The 22,494-nt window shown below is 34.7% G+C and overlaps 1 protein-coding gene across 1 annotated transcript; it reads left to right on the forward strand.

The window, feature by feature from the left end:
• The first annotated feature begins 12,898 nt into the window (after positions 1-12,898).
• LOC129889498 (uncharacterized) lies at positions 12,899-17,180 on the forward strand. The gene is made up of 3 exons (XM_055964810.1): positions 12,899-13,269; positions 14,015-15,921; positions 16,949-17,180. The coding sequence occupies exons 1-2, from the start codon at positions 12,932-12,934 to the stop codon at positions 15,879-15,881; spliced, it is 2,205 nt and encodes a 734-aa protein (XP_055820785.1). The 5' UTR covers positions 12,899-12,931; the 3' UTR covers positions 15,882-15,921; positions 16,949-17,180.
• The last annotated feature ends 5,314 nt before the right edge of the window (positions 17,181-22,494 follow it).

Below are 22,494 nucleotides of genomic sequence, written 5' to 3' on the forward strand. Positions count from 1 at the left end.
ACCGTTAAAATCCCCACCAATTAAAATTTTGTCGGTGTTCAGTATACCTCTCACTATCTCATTCAAATCTTCCTAAAAGAGCCTTTTGACCTCCTCGTCCAGGCCCACTTGAGGCATATAAACATTAATAACATTCACACTCAGCCCACCGACCACTAGCTTAATCGTCATCATCCTATCAATGATCATCCTAACCTCCACCATATGCTCTCTAAAATTCCTGTCTACTAAAATACTTACTCCATTTCTATCTGTCGAGCCTCCTAAATACCACAACTTAAATTCGTCTACATCCCGAGCGTTGGTACCAACCTACCTTGTCTCCTATACACAAGTTATATTAATCTTTCTCTTCTTGGGAATCTTCACTAGCTCTATAGACTTCCTCGACAATAATCCTGTGTTCCACGATCCTACTCTCAGCTTAGGAGATTTATGAATATATTATAAATAGAATTTATTGCCTAATTCTTATGTTTATTTATATTTTGATTTCTCTTAAAATGTTCACTCCACTACTAAATTACATATTTTTAATTGAATAGTCTATTACACACTTAAAAACTACATTTAGATAATCTTAATAATAAAAATTCTATTACTTTAATAAACTTTAAATAGAAGTTTTATTTTGAAGTTAAATAAGATTGAAATTTTATTTAAAGCTAAATAAGATTAAAATTTTATTTTTAAGTTAAATAAGATAAAAGTTTAATTTTAAAAACATATGGCACAATCATGGAAATGCATACACAGAAATATTTAAGTTAAATAAGATAAAAATTTTATTTTTAAGAATGAATAACTAAAGTTTGGAAATAAAATGTAAAAAAAAGTAAAATAAGGTGGAGGGTATTTTTGTAAACAAACAACTTATTTTTAGAAATTATGCAATGAATATAATTTTGAATATGACAAACCAAACAAACAATAAAAATTACTCTAAGCATATCTAATTCTAACATAACTTATCTCATCATAACTTCTCATAACAGAATTAATCTTATCATAATTTGTATCCAAACTAAACGATCCCCATAGGTGAAGACATGGAATTGACACATTTGATCAAACATATCCAATAATTATATTTGTACTTCGGTCTTTGATTATATTATTATTTGGTAATAGTCAATGTTTCTGTTTTTTTCTTTTTCAAAATGCTTTATTATGCTAATTTTAGTAATTTGTCGTGGTTTTTTTAATTTCATTTTTTATTTTCATGAATTGCTTTAATATGTTTTTTCAGTTGAGGATTTATCAGAAACAACATTTCTAACTTTCAAAATAAAAATAAAATCTTTTCAAAAATATGAGTTAATTTTAGAAAATACCCGAGAAGCTTAGAAGTTGGGTATACCCCAAAGTCATTCTTATGCATGTTCGATAATATAAAGAAGCCATATTTTTTGCTTTTACTATCTAGTCTTTGTTTAAATTTTTTTAAGTGTCATATCAATACTATAAAGAAGCCATATTTTTTGCTTTCACTATCTATCTTTGTTTAAACTTTTTTTTTTAGTGTCAGGTCAATCACGTGTGTATTTTCACCTTGAATACCTGTAAAACCCCGAAAGTTGGAAAGTTGAAACCAAGGAGAAATTCTAAATTTTCGAACTCACTTCATGTTTACGAGTCACTTTACGATTCGTAGAGCTTTTTACAAATCGTAGAAATGAGTCGTAGAGGAAGACTTTACACTTGTTCAGGACCAAACCTCAAGAGAGTCTACGACTCAACAGGATAAGTCGTCGTTTTATTGACGAGTCGTTCTAACGACTCATTTCAAAACTTCAGAGGTCCTCAATTTTCAGGTTTCTAAAGCCTGCAGGACGAATGGACATTACGACTCATAAACTCGTGAACAAGTCGTAAACACGACTCGTAGGAAAACTTCAAAGACTTGATTTTCAGGTCTTTTCCAAAGCATGTAGGACGAGTCATCTTGACGACTTGTCATTCCTCCTACGATTCGTAGGAACCAACTCATAGGGTCCGATGTCAGATTTAATAAATGGGAGTTGTGTCATTTTTCAAGTTCGGTTCAATGAATCTAGACACAATTATAGCTAAGTTCAAGCCTATATCTACCCAATCCTTTGAAAGTTTCCTCATTCTAAATCATTCATCTAAATTCTTCTAAGGCAAGAACTCAACTCTCTCAAGGTTTCTCTCCAAGTTTCAAGCTAGGGTTTCAGATTTCGTCAAGGTTTCATCTCAAATTCTAAGTGAATTCAATCAAGGTATGTGGGGATTGATCCATGGGTTCCTTTCACCCATGGAGTCTCAAAGTTTTCTCCAAGTTTTCCTTAATTTTTAATGGTTCATTAACCCTAGTTTTGATGAATTGCATTGGGCAGTTTCAATTTCGTTTTGAATTATTATCAATGATTATTCTAAGCATGTTTCTACATAAATTGCATGATTTTAAGTTGAATTATGAATGCCCATACATAAAGCTATTTTCAATTATGATTATGAAGTTAAAGACAATTTTCATGAATTGATTATGAGTTCAAAGATGTTTAAGGAAAGTTTTCATGAATAAAGTTGAGATTATGATTTAATGATAAAGTTATGATGATGATCAATTATGATCAAAGATAGTTATTATGGTGTGATAAGTACAATTCACACACAATCATGTTTAAAGATGGTGATAAGGACAATTCTCAATCAAGATATGGATTCCTATGAATCACTTAAGTTAATGAGCCACTCCTAATATGTCTCACAAAGATGGATTGATAGGTAGTTACTATCTTTCCCTATAATGTTTATGATCATGTTTTCATGAATTCTATTGGGATATTGACTAAGCACCGAAGGATTTATAGGTGGGGTTCAGTCTGGTAACGCAGTTAGTTACCCAAGGAAATCCTAGTAGCAACCTAAAGTCTCGAACTATGTTGCCCACGTAGGATTGCCTTCATGGCCTAGCTAGTAGATCCACGCATAGCACAATTGAGTTGAGTTGAGTACCTTGACGGAGTATACTCTGGTAAGGTAGCCTCTCCCTTGTCGATGTGGGTATCATTGGATTCTATGTTATAGCTCGCATGGTCTTAAGATGTCGGTTAAAGTTCTTGTCCCACATAAGTTGAATGTTAAGCTATGAGATTTGTCATGAGGTATTATGATGCATTGACCATAAGTTTTCGTATGTTTTCAAATGCTTTTAAGCTTTGCTCAGGTTCATTATATTGGTCATGCATCCTATGTCATATTGCTCACGTTCCTTTTCTTGTTCATTCATATCTCACATACTTAGTACCTTCTATGTACTAACACATATTTTGCCTACATTATTTCATAATGTAGGAGCGGACGTCTATCATCCTATTCGTGGCTAGAATTGCTTATATATCAAGAAGTTGGCGAGTCTTCATTCATCGAGGACATGCCTTTCTTTTCACATTATTACTTTGACTTTCTTCTTATGTTTCAGGTGAGCTAGAAGGTTGTCCTAAGCCCCCATCAAAGTCTAGAATAGAGGCATGGTTAAACGCTATGTAATGTAGTCCGGTTGGACATCAATTGAGTTGCTATCCTTTAGACCCATCCCTTGAGTTGTTACTTTCGCTTATTTATTATGCTTCTTTACCTTATGAATGCAATGTTTGCTAAGATGGCTTGATTGGGATCCCTCGTAGTTTCGATCGTTGTGTCACGACTTGACCCTAGTTCGGATCGTGACAATAGCCAAATGGATTAGGGGTATCACTACGACACATTTGGTGACAATAAATTTTTTTTAGTGGCAATTGAGTTAACATTATTGGATTTAGAGTTGCTAAAGCCTTTAATGACATTTATATAGAGTGTTGATAATATATAACCATATTTATTATTGTCACTAAATATAATATAACGAAATATATTATTTTTGCTAAATAATTACCACAAAGTCCTTTATTTATTATAGTGTATGTTGGACCACTAGGCTAAAATCAGGGGTATATTTGCAAAAAAAAATAATCAATAAGGTTAAACAAATTTTTCGTACAATAAACATGTAAATTTTAAAAAAAAAATTCCCTTTGAAAAAATTAAATTTCATGACGTGGCTAAAATTTTAAAGTTTTCTATAAAAATAATTCTTTCTTGTCTAATCAAATGGATCATATAAAAAGAAATAAATTGGGTAGGTAATTATAGATATACTTCATAATTTATTTATTTTTAATCTACTAAATAGAAAGCTTACCAAGCTAATTTTGTGTAGAATTTTCATAATTGACTCACATTATAGGAATGCTTATTTTGTACAACTTTATTCTAATCGCCACTACAGAATGCAGTTAAGGTTAATCCTTCCTTAATTAAAAGTTTATAAAAAAATAATCTACCAATGAGAAAGAAAAAAACATAATTCTGATCAATGACGGATTTGTGTTATTTTTTGTCGGAATGACCTGAGAGACCCTTGTACTTGGCTATGTTGGTAAGTTGGATCCTTATATTTACGACTTTGCCAACTGACCTCTTAAACTCACTGAAACACAACATTTTAAACCCTTTTTGGACAGCTCAGTGGTGCGTGAATTACAACCGATTACACGTCAATTTCCACGTCATTTAAAATTGCCATATGAAAAATTACATGTTAAAAGTCTAAAACCTCATATTTCGTTTTCTCTTTGTTCAAACAGATCCACATAAGTTCTCACCCTAATTTTTATCCTTTTGCTCCCATGATATTGTCGATTGTTGATGGTATTTGAGTGAGATTTTCAGTCTCTCTTTTTATGTTTATTAACCTCGTCTTAATCTAAAATAATATCTGCTTTGTTTATTCTTTTTTTGGTCTTTGATTTTTGTGCATGTTGAATTTTAGTCTCTTTTGTGCAGATTCAGCTCAAACTTCTCATACTTGAAGAGAAGCTTGCCGATCAGAGATACACCGATGTTGAGATTACCCAAAAGCTCGAGGAAGCGCCAAGGCAAAATCTGAAGAATTTGGAGGATCTAACTATAAAAAGTAAAGAGTGGTCTAGTTTAACATGGAGTTTAAAAAAACATTTAATATTAATATTGGGCATATGAAATCATTTAATCTTTTCAAATTGAAGTTTTATAGATATACTCTTTTATCATACCAAGAGAAAACTTTGTAAAGAATATTATACATACTAATATTAAGAAATGAAAAGACCAATAGTAGCAAATGAAAAATAAAAAAATTAAAACACATTGAGAATTACTTGTCCTAATGAATGTTTTGCTTGAATCACTATTTCCTTCTCCTTTATGATATTACTAGATGAGAGATGCCGTGGGCCCAACATTGGAGTTGTTTACTTGTCTATTTGAATTGATTTACCTTAGATCTTTTAAATTAAAATAGTTTTAAAGTATTTTTATAATATTTGAAAATAATAAAATAGAAGTATCTTAAGCACTTATTTTTAAAATCAAAATAATAATAAATTTTTGACCATCCCAACGGGTTTTTGGTATAAAATTTTCGCTATTACTTTTAAGGCTATACTATCACAAAAATCACTGCCAATTAGATAATATGCCTAAATTTCAATTGGGATGAGATCACTGTAGTATAAATTTTCCAGAAATGGCATGGCAATTCTTATTACAAAGCATGGTATCGAAATTTCAATTTAGAAATGATAATAGCCATAGGCATAATTGCTTGAGAAGCAGGGAATTCTTGCACCTCTGCTATCAGTACATGTATTTTATTGGTTATGTTCCAAACTTGATGTTCAGCTTCAGCCATTTCGCAGTCTAAATTCAAGTTTTCTCCTATGAAGATTGTATAATTTAAACTTGGTAAACTTTTGGTGGGGTTTGTTGGTTCTTCACTTCCTTACAGCAGCAAGTTTTATATGCATTTCTGGACATTCACCATCTTAGTTCAATGGTCCAGGCAACCTATGACAATATCACACTTAACATGTACTCCCTCCGTTCCATTTTATGTTGCATTGTTTGATTTTGGTAACATTCTTTTTGAGAGGGACTATAAGAAAAGAGTATCATATAAAATAAAATGAGATGAGAAGGAGTATTAAGTTCAAGCAAGTAAAGACACAGTAGCATATATATATTTGTGATTAAACCATTTTGCACGTAGATAAACAAAGGGATCTTTTTCATTATGCACTGATAAGAACCTAAGAAGAGTATCACATTCAGAAGATGATCAGTTACCAATATTTACATGAAAGAATCAAATCATTTGTAATAATAAATACATACGTGTAAATAACATATATTGTTATGCATACTGAAAATAGAGTTATCTTCAAAAGATAACAAGTTATCAGTTTTTACTTCCAAGTAGGGGGAGAATCTTATCACCTTTACATTCACAATAGGAACCAATCATATGTAAACAATATCACCCAACCAATCAAAAACATCACACCCTACACTATGTATCATTTGGTCCTTGGCCAATTCCGTCTAGTCCTTTTGCATAAAGAGATCACATTCTTTTGAATATACAACAAATCTATTTATTTGCCACCTTTAAACTAGTTTAATCCTTTTCCGTATTAAGAAATGAAAAGACCAATAGTAGCAAACGAAAAATAAAAAATTTAACACACATTGAGAATTACTTGTACTAATGAATGTTTTGTCGTATTTTGCTTCAATCACTATTTCCTTCTCCTTTATGATATTATTTCTGCTGCTTATTTGGTTCAAAATTTGATAATTCTTAATTAAATATACTAAGCAAGTACATATAAGAGTAATTTTTATATATTTCGTAGTAAAAAAGAAATCTCATAATGTACTATTTTTTCATGAACCATCCCCTAATACTGTCAAACTTTAATGTATTTTGTATTGCCCTCTTCAATCTATTTTTAATGGCTTGCTCCTGCGTTGCTGTAAACATTAGAATTATATTTGATTTAAATCCATAAGTTAATTTAGACTATATTAAATTCAAGAAAATAGTCCAAATGATGTGGCAATTCAAGTCGAATTAAATGAGCCACTAAAATCACACCACGTGTCAAAATGATGTGGCAATCCAAGTCGAATTAAATGAGCCACTAAAATCACACCACGTGTCAAATTTATATGGCAATCCAAGTCAAATTAAATAAGTCATTAGAATCATGCCACATGTCAAAGTTAGGTGGCAATCCAAGTCAAGTTGAATAAGCCACTAAAATCATGTCACATGTCAAAGTTAGGTGGCAATCCAAGTCAAATTAAATAAGCCACTAAAATCATGCCACATGTCAAAGTTATGTGGCAATCTAAGTCAAATTAAATGAGCCACTAGAATAATGACACGTGTCTATGTGACATGTTCTGACCAATCAAATTAAAACTCTTCAACAAAGAAATCTAATTGGTCAGTTCAAACCAACCAATCAAATCACACCCTCATACCACTCCCTACAACTATAAATAGGGGTCCTCATTATTCTGAAAAGGTTTTTTTTTTAAGAACAAGAAGCAAGAAGAGAGCTCGTGGATCAAAGACCGCAAATTCTCTATAAAGCTACAAAGTTCAAGTAATCAAATTCAAGTTCAAGATCAAGAACGAAGAAGAATATCAAGAAGATCAAGATCAAGTTACTTGTTCATCTTTACTGTTTGTCATAACCATACAAGTGTTCGTGACGAATAATTCAAATCCAAATTCGAAGACGAAGATTCAAGATCAAGCTATTCAAGCCCTTGACTCTAAATCAAATTCAAATTCAAATTCAAGTTCAAGTTCAACGTGTTTCATATTATTTGAAGAATCAGAGGATTATCATAGAGATTGTAACCCGCACTACATTTTGAAATCAAATATTACACTTTGTTACTCCAATTTTCCGGTCTTGATTATTTATTTTTCTCGGCTCGAAAATTTGTTGTTTACAGTTGCCACCTGACAAAATTTTAGGTTAGACTTTCTTTCTTTTAATTATATATAGATTTCTTGATCAGTTTTAAAAATAATGACCTAATTTGTTAAAAATTTTCAGTCCCTTTTATAGATACTGTGAGTGGGGATGTTCACGGTTTGGATAAAAATCGATCCAAACATAAAACAAACCAAACCGATAAATAAATCGAATTTTTATTTGGTTTGATTTTGATTTTATTCAAAAAAATTGAAGTAATTGTCAAACCGACAAATTATATATATATATATATATATATATATTATATTTTTTATGAATATTTTTTATTCAAAAAAAATGCAACACATTAATTTAAAATAGTAAGGTTTGATGCGTCTTTTATTTGTACAACCATATTATTAGCTTATGAATTATTCAATAAGTTTATGTTGCTTATACATTGGATTAACCAACAATATAAGCAGAAAGTCAATCATAATAAAAGTTGTGGTATGGGAATTATAAGATCCAAAATGGCAGGAAAACAATTTTTTTTGAATGAATTATTGTCTTTTTTTCTCTTTTGAATGAATTATCTCTTTTATTTTTATAGTATAATATTTGATATCAAAATGTGTACATATAATTGACTTATATTTATAGGAAAGTTTTAAATGTTATTTTGTACAACTTTATTCTGATCAACACTAAAAAATGTAGTTAACTATATTCTTTAGGGGTGATTACAACTTTATTCTAATCGCCACTAAAGAATATATAACCATATTTAGTTTTTTTGGCCATTTGTACAATAGCCCCCTTCTCCCTAATTATAGCTTGGAGTAAATGCATAACATGTCATGTATAATATGAATTTTTAATGCACATAATAGGTCATAACAAGAACTTAATTAATCTTGGCTAAGTGCTACTCTTATTCTCATAATCTCGTAACCACTTCCGTATAACATGCAAATGACTTGTAGAATCTTATATACTTTTAGAATAAACCTGAACACTTAACTTGACTTTAAAAGGTACTTAAATCTAAGGATGATCACAAAGATCTTAAGGTGCTTAAAGAATCTCCTCATGACATTTAACTTTCATACGACCATTTAGACCTATAAAACTCATAATAAACTCGAAGCTCTTGACTAACTTCAACTTAGCAAATTAATTATTTGAAAACTCAAAAAGAGACTCACATGCTTGACTTGATTTTTTATAAATGACTCCAAGTTTGTAATAGTATGAGCATGTTTAGAAACAATGTTGTTTGACAAATATATAACTAAAAAAGTACAGTACAAGATTTAGTATGAATATAATTTTCAAATAACATTTTAGTAGAAACTTCTCATGAGAAAGATCGGTTTTACAACACCCTTAAATACAACATAATAAATCTCCAACATTTCAACCTCACTCTTAAGACAATGGCCTGCTAACAAACATTAGAAATAACAAATTCGACTGAAAATAACTTTAACCGTCAATCATACTTTATAATGATACAAGTGTGAGAACGATATGCTAAAATCAAGAAATAACATCGACTGACATCCCAATGCCCTTAGCAATAGAATAGTAAAAATAACTTATTCGATGATATATAATTTTCTGAGATTCGTACGATATAAAAAAGAGAGTTTTGCATTGACATATCTTAAACACAGACTTGAATAACTTGATATAAATAATGAATTTTCTTTTTGGTCATGAAATAAATCATCTAAATCTTTTTCTTTCATCCTGAACATGTACATAAATATGTTGGCGTCATCTTAGAACTAATTTTGCAAGATCATATAAAAAAAATACCTACTGGTTGCCGTATTTTTCATATAATATATATATAACTTCAGATGCTCTTTAGTCAATCAAATAACGGAAAAGAGCCTAAAATACCCTTAAATTATTGAAATTAGTACAAAAATATCCTTCGTTAACTTATTGGCCACAAAATTCCCTTGAGGTTAACCTTTGTGGCCCTTTTATGCCCTTATCACAAACGCCCTTGTTAGTTAAATTAATTAGCCTTTTCGTTTAACACGTGACACGATTTAATTCGGTAGAAAAATTAATTAACTAAAACTAATTTAATTCAATACAAAGCCAAATCCACCCAAAAAAAACACCTACCCAATTAAAAATCCAATTATTCTAAAGGGAAAAAACCCATTTAGATATATCATCATCTTGATCTCTTTAGTTGACAATTCAAAAGGAAAAAATGAGTCCTACACTTTGAGACATAATTTGACACCGAGGTAAGACATGCCCAATTGTCATACTCAACACACCCATTTACTTTTAACTCGTGGAAATCTCGTAAATTGCCATACACATTCTGAAGAAGCTCATATTGAGTCATTAATGGGAAAATCAACTCAGCACAAATACCGACATAAAATTAAAACAATCCTAAACAACATAAAAAAGCTGGGAAAATGCCGACACATATGCTGTAACGGGGATGATTTTTTTTCTCCTCAAAGTCACCTTCTTCGGCAGTCGGCGTCGCACCCCAACTTTAACCTACCAACATGTTTGATACTTAGTTTAATTTTGTATCAAATACACACACAATATAAGCAATACACGCAGCATTACAGGCAATAGCCCAACCTTTATTTATCTCTCACTCAGATATACAAAAGGAGCTCACGTATTTGGAAAGGCTCACAAACTCTTGCTACTTGCCTTAGCCAATCTATGCCTATATATATACAAGCTGCCAAGGACAGTTTACAGCACTACAAGGGGGAGGGACGTGCATGGTCATGTGTCAGCACTTACATGGGGATCATGGGAGATAATGGCATACATTACAGGCCCTATAATTTCGGCCACGTTCTGCAAGCCTTCAGAGAATCGGCTTAACCGTCGCATGTGCCTCGCACGTGACTCCTCTGCATGTGCCGCGCGCATGCCTCGCTCACGTGCCTCGCGCATGCCTCAGCCTGATCCTCGCCTCATACCTTTGCGCCAATGCCATGCTATCGCCATGCCAACGCCTTGCCAGCCATGTCCATCTGCCTTGGCCTCGCCAATGCCATGCCAACGCTTGCCATATCCCTCTGCCTTGACCTTAGCATGCCCATGCCAACACGCATGTCTGCCGATGCCAACCCCATTGCCTGCACGCATGCCCGCCCGGTGCCATGCGCCTATCGCGCGCATGCCCGCCTGGTGCCATGCGCTTGTCCGCCTAGTGTCATGCGCTTATCTCGCGCATGCCTGCGCCTAGTGCCATATGCCTATCTCGTGCATGTCCGCCTGATGCTATGCGCCTATCTCGCGCCACTGACATTTGCCAAGCTGCTTGCCATCACCCGAGCACCTTGCCATAGTTGCACACCATGCCATCGGCATACAACTCTGCACATTGCTCGCCACACCCACATAGGCCCGTGCCAAGGGGTAATGTACAAGCCTTTGACACTACCCTCGCCCACCATATGCCTAAGTCCGAACTTGGGGGTCTAACATATGACGAGCCAACTAAAGATGACGAAAGAGATGAAGATGAAGATGGGGAAATACTTTTAGAATAATTAGATTTTTAGTTGGGTCCCGTGTTTTTTTGGTTGGATTTGGATTAGGTTAAGTTAGTTTTAGTTAATTAAATTTATGACGAATCAAATCATGCTACGTGTTAAACGAAAATGCTAATTAATTTTACTAACAGGGGTGTTTGTGATAAGGGCATAAAAGGGTCACAAAGGTTACCCCCAAAGACATTTCGTGGCCAATAGGTTAACGAAGTATATTTTTATACCAATTTCAATAGTTTAAGGGTATTTTAGTCCTTTCTCCAACCAAATAAATAAGGGCAAACCACATAAATTGGACCCAATCTAAAGTATTTACTTGAGTTGAACCCATGATTCAAACTATTTACCCGCCTATCCCCTTGTTCTATTCCCTGTACCACTACTTCTTCATCTTTGATATTTATATACTATGATGGTATCTATATACTTTGATGATATCATACAATAATCTATATATTTTGATGGTATTACACAGTAATTGAATAGTCTTTTTACTAAAATACTGTCTGTTATATATATATATACTCTAATAATATCAATGAGTAATTGATAAGTTTTTCCAACTTTTCTTTGATACCATCAGAGTATATATATATTTCAATGATATCTAATAGTAAACACAAATTAATAATTAAAAATAAAAGGTATGAAAATAAATGAATAACATGCTTTGGGGTACACATATTTTTTCCCATAAATAAAAGCCATATATATTATTCTAATCATTATGGAAATATGCCAAGTTGTGGAAGTGCATGTTGGTGCCATCACTAAAATTAATTAAGGTAGCCCCGGAAGTGGAGGTGTAAGTATCACTCCTCTTACTTATCCCGCTATGTATTTTTTCGGGTACTGCATAAATTTGTGATAAAATTCATATAACATTTGAAATATATCATGATTAATAAAAAAATATTTTGAATAATGCCTCCATTAATAAATACATATATAAATATATCATATTTAAGAATTTTTCATAAATATTTAATACATTTTAGAAAGGCAATAAAATATATTTTATCAAATTTCGATTAAAATACTATGATATATACAAAATCACACACGATGCTATAATAAAAATCTCAAATTTAAACTCGTAAGCCTTTTATACAAGATAAAGGCAATCGTAAACACCTATGGTGTTACATTTATTAATTTAATTTATAACTTATAATTTTCTTTCTAAATTCTTATGTTATTACACCAATACAATTTTTAAATATTATTTGCTATTTTAAAAAAATATTTTTTTTATTAATATTATAATATTAAGGATATCGCACGAGACGCATACACTAAATTAGCATTTAAATTTATTTAACATAAATATCATTTTAAATATTATTTATAAAACGTATAATCGAATTTTTAATAAAGTGAAAAAATATTTAAAATCTAACCAAAAGAAAAAACAAAGATTCCGGGCAGTTACCCGAAATTCATGAACTGACTTAACCCGATCCGATTAAGTCCGGGCTACTCATCTATAATAATCCTTTAAGTTAGGGCAAAGAACATTTCAGATATTTTTCTCTTCCATTACTAGCGAAGATGTACAACGGAATCGGCCTACAAACGCCGCGAGGCTCCGGCACCAACGGCTACATCCAGAACAACAAGTTCTTCGTCAAGCCGAAGACGAACAAAGTCCTTGTTGACGGCGGCAAAGGTTACGAGTCCGGCCAAGGAACTGCCGGAGTGTCGAGGAAAGCCAACAAGGACATTCTCGAACATGACCGGAAACGGCAGATTCAGCTCAAACTTCTCGTACTTGAGGAGAAGCTTGCCGATCAGGGATACACCGATGCTGAGATCACAGAGAAGCTTGAGGAAGCGCGAAGGAATCTCGAGGCAACATCTGAAGAATTTGGAGGATCTACCTATGAAAAGTAACTTGCTTTTCTGAATTATTGTTTATATTTTTTGCATAATATATGCGTTGGATCAGTTTTTGTTTATGAACTAGCTAATGAATTTCTAGATTTGATTGATTTGATGCTGTTACCATTCATGTCTTGGAGAATTTGCCATTTATTGTATTTGGAGCTAGCAGAGTTGCTAAGGAAATGGAGATATGATAAATTGTACTTGTTCTCTTCTTTAGAAGTCAAAAAAACGAACAAAATTTGAAAGGGAAGAGAAGTGTGCTTACTTACAGTTTTGTGATACTTTTTTGTTTATTTAGTTCATATTGTTTTGGTTTTTACTACATTTGAGCCGAGGGTCTTTGGAAACAGCCTCTCTGTCTTCATCCCGGAACCCGCCTCTCTTTGTGTACACTCTACCCTCCTCCTAGACTCCAATTGTGGGATTGTTTTGTTTTTTACCTTAGAATTTGTTATGGACTATGGTACTTTTTTTAGAAGTTATCTTTTTGAACTAGTAGGCTTCTTAAGGAGACAAAAAATGATGTTTTCTTTCATTTAGTCTCAATAAGAGGAAGAGGGAAATGCCAGTTTAGCAGGATGAACAACAGATTTTAGATACGTATATGATTAGGTCTGGTTGATTCTTGTGTCCTCCTAGCATAAACTTCCTTAACCAGTTTCAAAAATCATGACCTAATTTGTTAGATTTTTTCAGTCTTTTTATAGATACTGTGAGGATATGCAACAACTAATTAGTTCATTTCAGGGTTTCAGAAACACAAACACACCAGATTGCTGCTTTGAAAGAAAAGCAAATGGAAAACTTAAAAGCTGCTCTCAAGATAGGGTATGAACACGAGACTCAGAAGCAGCAGCGTGATGATTTAGCTCATTTTGAAGAGGGTGAAGTTGGAGATGACTTGGCTAAAGAGAAGGACGAGGGCAAGCGTCATAAGAAAAAAGAGAAGAGGAGAGGACGCGATGATTCTTCTGACACTGACAGCAGTGAAAGCCATGCCAAAGAGTCTAAGAAGATCCATAAAAAGCCTCAGACTAGTTCTGATTCTGATACTGCTGGTGGTAATAAGTCAAGAAAGTTGTCTGTCAAGGACAAGAAGGTTAGAAGGCGGCATCAAAGCGATGATTCATCCTCTGATTCTGATTCTTATTCAGAGTCTGATCGTGAGAAGAAACACTTGAAATCCCATAGGAGACATTCTGTGGGTGATAATGATGGCCATGATGCAAAAACCATTAAACTTCAACAAGGTAGAAGACATGATTCTGATGAGGATGACCATGAGAATGGCTGTGATGTCAAAAACAAGATGATTCAGAAAGAGAAAGGACATGTTACTGATGGCAAATATGATGATGGCCGTGATGCTAAAAACAAGAGGTCACAGAGAGGTAGAAGACATGATTATGATGATGGCCGTGATGCTAAAAACAAGAAGTCACAAAGAGGTAGAAGACACGATTCTGATGACGATGATTATGCCAGTGATCATGATGTGAAAAGCAACAAGATTCATGAAGGGAGAAGACATGTTACTGAGAGCAAGTATGATGATGGCCGTGATGCTAAAAACAAGAAATCCCAAAGAGGTAGAAGAAAGGATTCTGATGATGATGATAATAGTGATCGTGATGTAAAAAACAAGAAGATTTCAAAAGGGCAAAGGTATGGGTCTGATGACAGAGGGTACGGTGAAGGCTATAATGCAAATAAGAATAAGACTCAAAAAAGTAAACAACACAATTCTGATAAGGACGAAGGTGAAATCAGCAGTAGTGACTATTCTCATGGCATTAGTGATTCAGACAGTGAGAGAAGTTATCGTAGGCAGAAGGCTGTAGATAGGACCAAGTCTGAGAAGAACAATAGAAGTGGCCGTGGAGATGATTTTGCTGGTAGGTGGGAGAGTTCGGTTGCGAAAGATAGGACATTTCAGGAGGTTGATTTGAAAAAGACCAAAGGTGCACAAGTTCTTGATAAAGGACTGGACACGTTGAAGAAGTTGGAGAAGTTGTATCAATCAAAGGAAGATGTAATTGGTGGATCAAGTGCTAGTCAGGAGTTGTTGCGGGGTAAGAGAAAACTAGATGATGAAAGCCTGGATCAACGAGAGGGGAAGTCAAGGAGGAGGGATTCCAGTAAAGACGAAAAGTATGGAAAGGTTGATACTGAAGCTGAGAACCAAAATAGGTCATACAGGAGTACGGAGGATAGGAGTAAAGATCAACAAACAAGAAGATCTGGCGGAGAATATAAAGGTGATGACGGAGAGCGTGACAATAAAATTCAGAGTGGAAACGAGCTGCAGCATGAAAGCCAACGTGAGAATCGAGATTATGAAGTACGTGGACAGGAGAGAAGAGAAAATAGGGATGATGACCGCAGAGAAAGGAAACACAAAAGAGATGAAGAGGAAGATCAGTACCGGAAGCATGAGAAAGAAGGGGACTCTCAGCGTGGAAGGCATGAACAGGAGGAGGAGCATAGAAGCAGACTGCGTGATAGTTACAGAGGTCATGATTCATACAAGAGGGCTAGACATGATGATTCACATTGTAGTGGAAGGAGAAGATATGAAGATGACAAGTATGCTGATAGGCAGACTAGGCGGTGAAAGCTGCTTTAGATTTTGTGCCATGCCAGAAGATCAAGAGGTTAGTTCAAACTTTGGGATACACTTGCCTTGTTCTTTATGGAAGAGGTCCCTTAAAAATGAATTTCATAAAGAAACTCATAATTATGGTTTCTTTTTTATTAATTGCATACTACTTAATTACTTGCAAAGTCTTTCCACTAACAAAAATATTCCCATTTAAACTATCTACTGCACAGGTATAAAAAATATACTGCTTGAAGTGAAGACCAAGTGTTCTTAGAAAGTAAATAAAAGACATTAGAACTTTGCTGACCTTAATTTCACTAACAGATTCAATCAAATGGGATAATCGCTTTCTGTTTACATCTGGGGTCTTGGTTTTTACATATGTTATAGTACATGGATTTACATCCCTGTTTAGTTTTTCTTCCAATGAATTTTAAAAAGATGTCCATGCTTTTCATGGAAACTGGAGCTTTGATCGCATTAAGCTGCCATTGGCATTTGAGTGGACAATTCTTCAATTTCAAAATTGCCACCTGAACCCTGAAAGAAACTTACATTGTGCATGAGTGGATGAGCTGTTGAAAAGAAAGGTAATTTCCCCCCTCTTTGGCGAGTGTTTTGCTACTATCTAAGGGTGTTCCTTATTCGAACTTGGCTATCTAGGAGGGAATATAACTGCTGGGCAAGGCAAGGGTAAATTCACAAGGCAATGAGATGTAGAGAAACTTATGATAAGTTGGCATGGACGTATAAATTTGAACAAATGATTCCGTTGTTGTTAATTAACACTTTGATAAGAAGCTCTTCTTTTCTTTGGCCAAGGTTCCTTGCACCAACATAGGGATTGCTCATTGTATCCCCCCCCCCCCCCCCCCCAAACTGATTATAATGTTGGACTCCAATTCCCTTACAAATTTGACAGAATATTTCAAAGATTTATGGTTACTGCACTGAACATGTTCTTTTCCAAGTGCGCTATGCTTCAGAATGAAGCTTAAAAAATGTGCCGCATTAATATCCTTTAGAAGAATTACATTATGTGATAGGCTGACATCCTCACAATCTGTTTTCTTTGCCAGTTTCGGCAGCTCAGTGGAGGGGAAATAGTGGCTGATGTTCGGAAAACAAGCATAAAGAGGCAAAGCTTGGTTACCTGTCTAGTATCATATGTAGGAATGTGAGCTTATGTGGGGTTGGGGTTGGGGGTTTAGTTCTCGAAAATACTCTGAAGTGTAGCTAAATGGGATTTGCCTGATGACCCTGAAATTGTTGTGCAAGAGTTGGCTGTAATAAGTTTCTCTTTTGTCGTCATTCCTTAATACTCTATATGATTTCTTATTTGCGAGTGTGTGTGACATTTGCTTCCTTGTGTGAAGTAGGGTTCCAGGCCCATGTATACCATGCATATTTTTCCTTCTGGTGACTTTTGATTACAATGCCTTCCCAAGCGCTACTGTACATCAGCTGCTAATACTGTTTTCACATGCCTTAAAGCCCCGGCTTTAATTGGGCTAAGAATGACCAATAGATTCTGGGATATATGTTGTGGGATGGAATATTTGATGCTTTGCGTCTGATATAGTAGTAGATCCATTGTATGCCTGAGGCGGAGCTCTATTATTAATGAGGATGATCACACACACGTCTGTCGTGTATTGTGTAGACCTTTTTTTTATCCTTTGCAGAGGCTTGCTTTAATACTATGTCAAAAGCAGGTTGGTAGCTTCCGACCTCCTTTGTGGGGGTTCCTTTCTCTTACCTATAATGCTCGAGTGGTTTATTCACTGCGTACATTTGGAAGGAAGCTTATCTGCGTAAGGAGGCAGAAATATAAGCGGTTCAAGGGTTTTATTCTCTTTTTAATGAACTCATTTATTGCAATTGCCCCATTACATTCTGGCTGCATGTAAGCTTTCTAATTTTTCTTGTTTTCTTGTCCAAATGACGGATATGCAGTTTCAGTCTCAATATTTTCGTCCATATAGTTGTTAACATCCTCAATTTTTGGGGTCTGCTAAAATTTATCATTCGAATCTTTAATTGATGATTGGAACTGAAGTTCTCAACTAAATTTTCGAATGAAAAAACCATTAGGTCTAGGAAAAGGGTAAAAATATGACACTTTCACTAATTTCCACTAGTCTTTCTCCGATGCGATCTGTGAGGGGTTTATTGGATATGCGAGATGAGATAAACGAGGGATAATCTATGGAATTTGTTACCCCATCTTTTATATTGGGAAGCTAATTTCACTATGTTAGTTTAAATGTTAGGATAAAATAATTTTGAGACAGACAATAGCCAGAACTTATATCTCGAAATTTGGCCCTGCTATTCAACTCTTCGACTAAGCAGTACTTGCAAATCACAATAATCAATCCGGAAAAGGCTCATATTTGCCCCCGTACTCTCTGAAAGGGGTTATATTTGTCCTTAGTAATACTTTTTTGATATATTTGTCGTTTTCATTCAACTTTAGGCATATATTTGTTCTTGGACCATTAAGTTTATGTCCCACTTTTATCATATTAGTGGTGACTATGTGGCACCTACGTGGTGTGCCTACATAAATATAATATATATGTATATATATCCATGTAGGCATGCCACGTAGGGTAAATAGGATATAATAAAAGTGGGACATAGACTTAACGGTCCAAGGACTATTATGTGCCTAAAGTTGGATGACAAGGGTAAATATATCAAAAAAGTATGACGAAGGGCAAATATAACCCTTTTCAGAGAGTACATGGGCAAATATGACCCTTTTCCCTAATCAACCACCAAATATGGTATAATGTATCGACTATTCCTTAATTAGAGGTCTCGATTTCAAGTTCTGGGTGTTTGAAGAATCCTATCGCCAAATGAGCTCTAAGCTGGATTAGTCGGGCATACCAGATATTGGATGGAAAATCAAAAATAAATAAATAGTTATTTTCATGAGAAGTATTTTCTGAATATGTATTTCATGATGTTTGATTAGTGGGTGAGAAAGTACTTTTGAAAATGAATATATATATATCAAAGATTATTAGTAGTATTAGCGAATTAAAGAGTGTTTTGACGAAACTTTTAAAGACTAAAGGCAATTGTTAAAATTGACAAGATTCTAGATAGTCTTAATGTAGCAACTTGGTAGGTGAAAATTTGGTAAATTTTGACATCTTGACAAAATGTGATGTCATGAATGACATCAAGAGTAAGAATTTATTCCTATAAATAGGTAGCTCTTGATTCATTTGAAACACACCTCAAAAATATTTCTCTCTTGTCTTCTCATATTCTAAGGCATTTGCAAAAAACATTAGAAGAATAGAGAATTGATAGAGCAATTCTCTTAGTTGTATTTGTGATCTTTCCCCTTTCTTTGTTAATATAAAGACAGTTGTTCTCTAGTGGATGTAGGATCATTCTGATCCGAACCACGTTAAATATTGTTGTTCTTCCTTGTTCTTTATATTTTCATGTTTCCGCTAACAATTGGTATTATACCCAAGGTTCTGTCTGAGTATGCTCTGTGGTTGCAGTATAGTCTGAACTTCTACATCAGACAAGAATTATTTTGGTTTTCTGTATTTCCAAATATTTTGTAGTAGAAGAGGACGAACAAGTAAAAATGAGTTCCATGAAGTTTGAAATTGATAGATTTAGTGGGCACAACAACTTCAATATCTGAACAATCCAGATGATGACATTATTGCAAAAGGAAGGTTCAATCCACGCCATTGATGGAAAGTACCCCGATAACACATCGATTTCCAACAAGACAAAGATTGAAGGAGATGCATTGAGTGTAATCCAACTATCCCTTGCACCTAACGTGCTCTGTGAAGTAAGTACAAGTACCGAGGAGACGGCCAAACAGTTATGGGATAGGCTTAAAGAGCTTTACCAGGACCGGTCGATTATAATAAGGATGTTATTACAACGACGTCTTCACACATTCAAGATGGAGTTGGGTACTTTGTTGCAAGACCATCTAGATGCATTCAATAAACTTGTGATGGACTTATATATTGCCGGAATTAAGAAGGATGAGGAGACGCTTGCATGTGCTTTGATATTTTCATTGACTTCAAAATATCGTGATATTGAGAATTCAATGATGTATAGCAAGGCGCCTATCACTCTTGAGCAAGCACGACAAGCACTTAACTCTTGTGATGTGCGGAGGCATTTTGAAAGAGACAAAGATGATGAAGCTAGTGGGCTCTTTGTAAGAGATCGTACTAGCCAACAGGGAAGGAGAAAATCAAAGCACAGATCAAAATCTTGTGTGAACAAGAAGAATGCAGAGTGTTGGGGCTATCACAAGAAGGGATACTTTGAATGAGATTCTCCTATGTCAAAGTCCAAAGAAAAGGTGAGTGCATCCATTGTTGAACAGGTACATAATTCTGATAATGAATATGTACTAACAACATCATGCAATAGTGGAGTCTATAAAAACAAATGGGTGTTAGATTCTGGTTGTACTCTGCATATGACATTCCGAAGAGATTAGTTCAGCATCTATGAGAAAAGTGGGGGAACTGTAGTAATGAGCAATAATGCAACTTGTAAAATAGTTGGCATTGGTTCAATTCGAGTTCGCTGCCATGATGGAATCGTGAGGACTATTATAAAAGTCCGTCATGTTCCTGATCTGAAGAAGAATTTGATATCCCTAGGTACTCTAGATAACAAGGCTACAAGTACATGAGCGAGAGAGGTACAATGAAGGTCGCTAAAGGTTCTTTAGTCATGCTGGAGGCCAAGGTGGAGGATGGCCTCTACACACTAGCAGGAAGCACTATTGTTGGCTCTGTTAATGCATCTACAATGCAACAGTTATCTGATGAAGATAAGGCAAGATTATGGCACATGAGACTGGGCCATATGAGCGCATGAGGATTGGAGATGTTGAGAAAATGCAATCTTTTGAACAGTGAGAAGATCAGAACACTTGAATTTTGTGAGCATTGAGTCCTAGGAAAGCAGAAGAAGGTCAGTTTCAGCATTGGCTAGCACAAGACAGGAGGAGTGCTAGACTACATCCGTTCAGATTTATGGGGTCCCTCTCAGCTTCCATCGAAGGGAGAAAAGAGGTATCTTCTCACATTCATTGACGATTATTCACCAAAGGTTTGAGTGCGTTTCTTGAAGGCAAAAAGTGATGCTTTTGAAGCATTTAAAGAATAGAAGATTTTGGTTGAGAATTAAATGGAAAGAAAAATTGAGTATCTTCGCACTAATAATGGCTTGGAGTTTTGCAGTGAAGAGTTTAATAATTTCTGTAAGATTCATGGGATCACAAGACATAAGACGGTTAGGCACACACCACAACAGATTGGAGTTGCCGAGAGAATAAACAGAACTTTTCTTGAGAAGGCTCGTTGTATGCTCTTACAAGCCAATATGTCCAAAGTGTTTTGGGATGAAGCAGTTCACACTGCTTCTCATATTCGTCAATCGGCCTCCAACATCAGAGATTGACTTTAAGACTCCGAATGAGGTATGGTCAGGTGAACCCTCTAACTATTCATACCTGCAAATATTTGGGTGTCTGGCTTATTATCATGTTAATGAAGGAAAGCTTGAACTAAGGGCTAAAAAGGCTATATTCGTAGGGTATGTAGATAGAGTAAAAAGGTATAAACTTTGATGTTTATCTTTACTCAAATTTGTAGTTAGTAAAGATGTTACTTTGATGAATCCTTTATAGTTGATCTTCGTAAAGTTTCTGTGGAGTTATCAAGAAACAAGAACAACGAACAGGTGGAGTTACCGGTGGAGCATACCAAGGAAAAGAATCAAGAGACTCAAGTTGATAAGTCAAAAGATGTAGATCTTGAAGAACATGCTGTCAATGAACCATACACAATTGCGAAGGGAAGGGACAAAAGGCAGATACATAAATTGAAATGTCTTATAGAGCAAGCAAATCTGATTGCATACGCATTCATAGCTGCAGAAGAAGAGATTAAAGACCTCGAGCCATCTTCGTATGTTGAAGAAACTTCTTGCAAAGATGCTGTACAAAGGCGGTTAGCCATGATGGAAGAGATGAAGTCTCTTCACAAAAATGAGACATGAGTCTTAGTTGAAAGGCCAAAAGGGAAGAAGACGGTTGGATACAAATGGATCTACAGAAAGAAAGAAGGTATTCCAAAAGTGGAAGATGCTAGGTTTAAGACGAGATTGGTTGCAAAGTGTTTCAGTCAGAAAAAGGGAATTAACTATAGTGATATCTTCTCTCTAGTCGTGAAACATAGCTCAATTCGTGTGCTACTAGCATTGGTTGCACAATTTGATTTGGAGCTTCAACAACTTGATATCAAAATTGATTTCTTACACGGTGATCTAGAAGAGACAACCTATATGGAACAGTCTGGAGGTTTTCTAACTGAGGGAAAAGATTGAAGAAGTCTTTGTATGGTTTGAAGCAATCCCCTAGACAATGATACAAAAGGTTTGATGCATTCATGACTACACATGAATTCTCGAGGAGTGCATTTGATAGCTGTGTGTATCATAAGAAAATGTCTAGTAACTCTATAATTTATTTACTGCTGTATGTTGATGATATGCTTATTGTTGCTAACAACATCACAGAGATAAACATTTTGAAGAAACTGTTGAG

The sequence above is a fragment of the Solanum dulcamara genome, chromosome 5 (genome assembly GCF_947179165.1).
Source record: "Solanum dulcamara chromosome 5, daSolDulc1.2, whole genome shotgun sequence".
Taxonomy (NCBI): domain Eukaryota; kingdom Viridiplantae; phylum Streptophyta; class Magnoliopsida; order Solanales; family Solanaceae; genus Solanum; species Solanum dulcamara.